This window comes from Phascolarctos cinereus, unplaced genomic scaffold, assembly GCF_003287225.1.
Source record: "Phascolarctos cinereus isolate Bilbo 61053 unplaced genomic scaffold, phaCin_HiC Scaffold_4;HRSCAF=312, whole genome shotgun sequence".
Lineage (NCBI taxonomy): Eukaryota > Metazoa > Chordata > Mammalia > Diprotodontia > Phascolarctidae > Phascolarctos > Phascolarctos cinereus.
In genome coordinates this window covers 361,807,131-361,813,777 of record NW_027555847.1, presented here as the reverse complement: position 1 = coordinate 361,813,777, position 6,647 = coordinate 361,807,131, and the positions used below count along the sequence as shown (strand labels likewise).

General features: G+C 49.0%; 1 protein-coding gene across 1 annotated transcript; it reads right to left on the bottom strand.

The window, feature by feature from the left end:
* Positions 1–1,182: 1,182 nt before the first annotated feature.
* RAX (retina and anterior neural fold homeobox) lies at positions 1,183–5,993 on the bottom strand. The gene is made up of 3 exons (XM_020993755.2): positions 5,491–5,993; positions 4,674–4,904; positions 1,183–1,762 (listed from the first exon to the last, which is right to left on the bottom strand). The coding sequence occupies exons 1-3, from the start codon at positions 5,800–5,802 to the stop codon at positions 1,262–1,264; spliced, it is 1,044 nt and encodes a 347-aa protein (XP_020849414.1). The 5' UTR covers positions 5,803–5,993; the 3' UTR covers positions 1,183–1,261.
* Positions 5,994–6,647: the final 654 nt, after the last annotated feature.

Genomic DNA, 6,647 nt, shown 5'->3' with positions numbered 1-6,647 from the left:
AGTCAGTGTTGGCTTGTGCTATTAGAACCGACTCAGGAATAGATATAACCAAGACCGACTTCATCAGCCCTTAGGTACCTAGGGACGCTAGACATCTTCCTGTTTCTGTTATTTACTCAAAGTAACCACCTGCAGCAATTAGCCAAAGAAGCAACTAGTATAGATGATAAACGAATTGTGAGCTTGACTACAAAATGATTTCCAGAGGAGAGCGAGTAACCCTCTTGCACTCTTTTTCCTGGACTCTCTGAGAGAGGAGGAGGAGAGGAAAGTGATTCCTAGGGTCCTCGGGGAATTAGGAAGCTGTGGAGAGCAGCACCGATGTTTCCTCGAGGGCCAAGAGATTGGGTGGTTTCTGGAATTCCCACTAGTCTGATTAGGAAAAAATCTAAGGTCTTCAGAACTTCGAAACATTCTATTTTAGCTACTTGAGGGGAGTTTGCCCTGTCTCAGTATCCCTTCCCCCACAAATTTCCATGGTCTCACAAAATCTCCCTTTCAACCTCACACAACCCAGGTAAAATCTCAGAAAGTAGTCTTTTATTCTCTTCAGTGATATGTAGAAACTACACTATATATAAACAACTTCAAAAAACCCATTTTCCTGGTTTTCTCCTCCAGCTCTTCCTCCAGCCTAACTACCAGGCCCAGTCAATATAATCTTGCAGGGGATCATCAGCTACTGGCAATTCAGAGGACAGGTGAATAAAGAGAAGCCCCAGTACTCGCAGCAAAATTTCGATCTCTTTGTCAGGTTGGTTGAGGCCTCTAGAAGTCAGTGAATGTGAGAGTCAATGTTGGGGAATTGAATGAGTTCAGAACATCTTATTTCCCTCTAGCTGCTTAAGAGAAGGGAAAGTGCATTTGCTTGTGGTTGAATTGGTGGAATAGGATAGAGCATAGATAGTTCCAAATAGCTTTTAGTTATTCCTTTAGCACAGATTGGAGGATTTCTATCAACCGCATCCCACTGATTAGTGTCCCCTTGGAACAAGGAGCACTAGCTAACTCTCTCCACGGTCTGGAGGCAGTCTGGCTCCCTGGGGCAGAAGCAGAATCCTTGCTTGGGGGACAAGGGATAGGGGAGCACAGCCAGAGGAGAGGGATGCCCTCATAACATTCGGATCCTCTACAACAGCTTAGGGGATCCAGCCACGGAATGGGTTTGAAATATGTTGGGGAAAGCAACTGGCTGTTTGGTGTGGGGAAAGGCCACAGCCTGACCCCTTGTGGGGTCAAGAGGACTGAGAAGGCGGTGGTCTCATATAGCCTGCCAAGGCTTCCCAATCGACTGGATGTGCTCCTTGGCCTTCATGCGCAGTGCTGCTATGCTAGTATTACGGGGGTCTGCTTCTTCCAGGGAAAATTTGTCCACAAAGTTAGCTCCGCATTGGTAAGGAGGAGGTGGGGGCGGCCCAAGAGGCTGCAGGCTGTGCCCTAGAGGAGGGGAGTTCAGGAAGGGTGGTGGGGGCGTGTAGCTGGCTGGGAGGCTCTGCGGGGAGGTCACGAAGCCGGGCAGACTCTGTAAGGAGGTGCTGCTGCCTCCGCCGCCGGGCAGTGGCGGACTCAGCCACGACTCCAGCTGCAGGGTCGCCCCGCCGCTGCCGCCGCCACCCCCTCCCACGCCTCCCCCGAGCTGCTGCAGGGCAGCGGATGGCGGGGAGCGGTTGAAGGAGAGGATGGGGGAGTCTTGCAGTTTCATGGACGTCACTTCGAGCTTCTCCTGCCTCCTCCACTTGGCCCTCCGGTTCTGAAACCACACCTGCGGACACACAACGCGCCAGGATTTTGAGAGTAGGACCCTGCACTGCTCCGTGCTTCCCAGCCATAATTTCCCCGAAATGCTGCCTGAGAATTTTATTCTCTATTTATTTGATATTCTGACCATACCAGTTTAGCCCCGCTTATAGACTGTTCTTTTCTTCCTTCCGTTTTAGGATCATACTTTCTAGAGTAGAAGGAGCCTTAGAGATCATCTAATCCAGGGGATTATTAACCTTTTCTGTGTCACAGACCTCTTTGGAATTCTGCAGAAACCTATGGACCCATTCTCAGAATAAAGTTTTTAGATGCATGAAATAAAACCTATAGATTACAAAGAAAACCCGTTCTGTTAAAATGGCTATAAAATATTTTTGAAAAAAGCTCACTGGTCCCAGTCTAAGAATTTTTGGACCAGCTCCCTAATTTACTGAGAAGGGAATTAAGGCCTAGGGAGGCTAAGTGATTTGCCTAAGAAAACATAAGATCACAAAGGTAGGTAGAAAGGAAGGTTTGGGGGGAGGGAGAGGGCTGGAGTCTTCCCACTGCAAATCCAACTCTTTTCACTACAACTTTCTTTCCCTTTTCTTCCTCTTTTCTTTCTTCCACCTCATTATCCCTTCATTTCTTCTATCTCTTGTTTATCTTTTTTTCTTTCCACTTCTTTTCTTTCACATGCCCTGTCCTCTCTTTCTTCCTCCTTTTTCCCCAGCAAATTTCAATCATCTACCTGCCAGGTTTAGTTCTTATTTTTTTCCCTTGTCAACCTATTTGCCCAAACTTTATGATATTGAGCTTGATGGTCAGCATGAGGTGATGCACACCACACCCACACATAAATATGTATGTATGTGCGTGTGTATTGTATTTATTTATGTCCATGGGTGTATGTGTATGTACACCATGCATATATACATATATGTGTGTATATATGTATGTGCATGGGTGTACATACAGAGATAATTTCAACTCTAACAGGGATCTGGAAACCAATGCAAAGTGACTTTAAAAAAATACGTAATGACCAGGAGTGAAACCTAGCTCCGGAGGAGTGTTAGTTGACCTGTGATGGTAAACAAAAAGTCCCATTTTCCCCAGAAACAAACTGAAAAGAGAGGAAATCAAGAGAAAAGATGGTTAATTGGAAGAGAATCACTACCAAAAAAAGAAAGAAAAGCAGAGCAAGATTTGGGATGGGGGAGAGATGAGACACAATTGAGACTGTGACCGGAGACTAAGCACCTACCTAAATCCAGAACTAAGTTTACATTGAGATGCCCCAGTGAAAGACTGCATCTATATTTAGAGTAGAGAAAGGAAGAACAGCTCCCTCCCTTTCCCCATAATGCACTAAGATCTTGGAGTATCTTTGTTTCCCAGGAACTTCAACACAGAACTCTTTCTTCCCTGCTCAAACTTCTGGGATATTCAATTTCCCAGAAATAGTGAGAGTGGAAGACGCACAGGGAAGGGTCCCTTTTTGTGGAAGTTGGCTTTTCTCCCAGCATCTCTTCCATTTCCTCAATTCCCCTCTACCCCTAATGAATAGTTAGAGGGTCAATGAATCGGAGTGCAAGGTCTCCAGGTCAGCAAGAGGAAAAACTGTGACAGTATAGTCATGCTGCCTCCCTTGGGAAGTTCAATAAAGTTTCCTGCAAGTAGGGGGATCCTGCCCATTTCTTCTCTCTTTCTTCCTCACCCTTTTCTGTTCCTGGTATCTCTTCCACATTTTCCTCATTTTCTCCTCATCAAGACAATCTCATTTTATATACACACCTCCCCCATCCCAAATGAAATCAGTTTAGGCCTGCACACTGTAACCTATCTGAAGGCTCTATTCTCTGGTACCTTGAACTGATCTCACTATATGCTTTCAGGTAACAGGCAACTACATACTGAGATCCTTTCAAATGATTACAACCTAATACTCTAATGCTAGCCATCTGCATTTTGCCCTGAACTTCAGTGGAGAAATAGCACCTTGCCTCTTTTATTTGCAAGAAAAAAATAAAATGTTTTAAAGCAACTTGGCCTTCTTTATGTAAAGGTACCTACTTGGATACCTAGAATCCCAGCTGTTAAGATCCAGTGAAATTGGTTCCCAATTTCTCCTTCTCAGGTTTGACTTAAACCCACACAATTTGGAAACCCTCCCAGATTTTTCACAGATGACTAGAAAATATATAAGGCTTTTAAATATTTTAATGATGGGGATTAAAGATAATTCAGCTCTAATTAAAACCAAAAAAAGTACCATACAATGAAAAGAAAAGCTCTCTGCACCAAGAATTGGATGGATTTGAAACAGACATGGCAAAGCAATATTCTCAAACAAAACCCCACTTTATGTCTCAACTGAGAAGTGGAGCTGAGAAGAACATGACCCAATTTCAAAGTAGAATTTTTGACAGCAGGGCTGACCAAACAATCCAGGGAGGATGTATCCAAGTGGGAGCTTGATTTATACCATAATTTAATTATCCTGAATAGGTTTGTGTTTACTCTTGCTGTCGAAGCCTTCCCCAATCTCCATTACACCACATACTTAAGCCTTTAAGGGCCATGAGGTTGGAGTGTATATTAGAACTCTAATCTAGACATGATTTTCAAACACACTCTCTCTGTCTCTGTCTCTCTCTGTCTCTTCTCAGAATTAGGAAGACACCTCTGCAAGTTTTCTACCGAGTGTCTTTAGCTGTGAGGGGAAAGGATTTCAGATCTGGATTCCATGGTTGTGGGCCCTTAAGAAAAGAAAACCCAGAAAGTTAATGTAGTTCATAAAACCCACTCTACCTTAGGCAACCCACTATCAGCCCGGATTAGGAATCTGTTCTCTACATCCTTGGGCACCTAAGGTGAGCCCCGCCTACTCTCCCCAGGTGCCCTGCGTTCGGACTAGTGTCTTGCTTTACCTGGACTCGGACCTCTGGCAGGTTGACCTTGACGGCCAGCTCCTCGCGGCTGTAGACGTCTGGGTAGTGGGACTTCTCAAAGGCCCTCTCCAGCTCATGCAACTGGTAGGTGGTGAAAGTGGTGCGGTTCCGGCGATGTTTTTTCTTGGGCTGCTCCTCGTCCGACAGTTTCCCGTCGTTGGGAGTGTGGCAGGCGGGCAGCTCTGGGCTTAGACATTCCTCCCCGGGCTCCTTGGGGCCATAGGAGCAAGCATCTGGGGGGGTGGGGTGGGGGGGAACCCATTCCGTAAGCAACTCTGTCTCAGGACACTTCTTTGCTCACCTCCTTCCTTCCTTCCTTCCTTCCTTCCTTCCTTCCTTCCTTCCTTCTTCCTTCGGTTCCAAGGCTGTTCCTTCCTTCCTTCCTTCCTTCCTTCCTTCCTTCCTTCCTTCCTTCCTTCCTTCCTTCCTTTCTTTCTTCCCTCTTTCCCCTCTGAATTCTGGGTTCCAAGGCTGTCGAATGGAGGTCTTGGGAGAGTGTGTTGTTTAGGGGCCTTTCCAGTTTTCCTGCTTTTTAACCCCTCCCTTCGCGCCTCCACCCCCACCCCAAGCCACACACCTGGTACTTTGCCTTTTTTGTAGCTTTAAAAGACCTTTTAAGATCTCGACAACTTAAAACAGTCTAAGAAACATGCCTCTCAAGAGAGTGCCACTCTGGGCCTCGGACACAGCCTCCTTTTCTCCTTTGGGTCCTCTCCTAAAGCAGGCTTAGTGGCCCCGGGGCCAGACGGTGGGCATTCACTTACTCACCTCCGTACTCCTCGGCCTGAGCCTGGGCAGGGGGCAGCATCGGGGCAGGGAGCTGGGGCGGGGGCGGGGGAGGAGGCGGCGGTGGCGGTGGCGGCGCCTCTGCCTCTCCCGGTGCTCTGGGTAAGCTGAGGCGGGCCCCTGCCCTCTTGTCCTGATCCTTGGAAGCACGGGAGCCTCTGTCTGAGGGGAAGGAGCCGAGGAGCCCGTCGTCCTTGGTAAATCCCAATATGGCCTCGATGCTGTGTAGCCGCGAAGGGTTTGCAGTGGGGCTCCGGACCAGGTGTCCAGAAAGGGAGAAGCTCCCGTCTGCCATGGTCAGAGCGGAACCTGGCAGGTGCATGGGGGGAAGGAGGACTCCGGGGAGCTGCCGGGGTCGGGTAGAGGGGTGGCGATGGGGAAAGGGAGGGGAGGGAGGAAAGGAGGACCACTCTTTTTTTTTTCTTTCTGGTCCGTCAAGAGGGAGAGAAGAGGCTCAATTCAGTTTCTTTCCCGTTTAAGTAGTCAAAATTCAGAAGGTCCCAAACTAACTTTAGAAGATCCTACAGAGGCGGGAGACAGCGCCTGCCTCTCTCTCCCCCGCCGAGTAAGTACTGTCCCTCAGCCCTAGAGGTTCCCTCCTTTTCTTCGCTAGAGCCAAGGAGAACCGAGTCCACTCCTGCGCTAGCAGCAGCAAATGCCCTCTGCCTCAGGGTCCCCCCCCCCTCGCCTCCAGCTCCTCCTTCTCTCTCACCCCGGGGCGCCAACTCTCCCTCCCCCAACACTGCAGCTCCTCCCTCCCGAACTGGGTTGGTCTTGCTGTCTCTGAACCCTTGCCCCCGGCAGGCTCTGTCCGGGCTGAGCCTCTGGGGATCGTCGCCCTGTCACTGGGATGGAGCGGGGAAGACTTCAGACTCTACTAGGGCTTGAGCTTAGAAGACTCCCCCTTCCCTCCATCGCGCCCTCCCCTTACCCTAAGCCCCACACACCCTAAACCGCAGATGGAGGCGGGGAGTGCTCCACTTGCCAGATCTAGCCCTTTCTTGTGTCCCCTTTCTGGGAACCGAAGGAGTTTGTGGACTTTGCCACCCCGTAGGTGGCCCTCACCTCACCCACTCTTAGGACTCAGAGCAGCTAGAGGCCTGCGAAGCCTGCGAGGATCCAGCGGGAAGCGGCTGGGCCAGCCCCAGAAAGGGGTCTTTCCAGCTC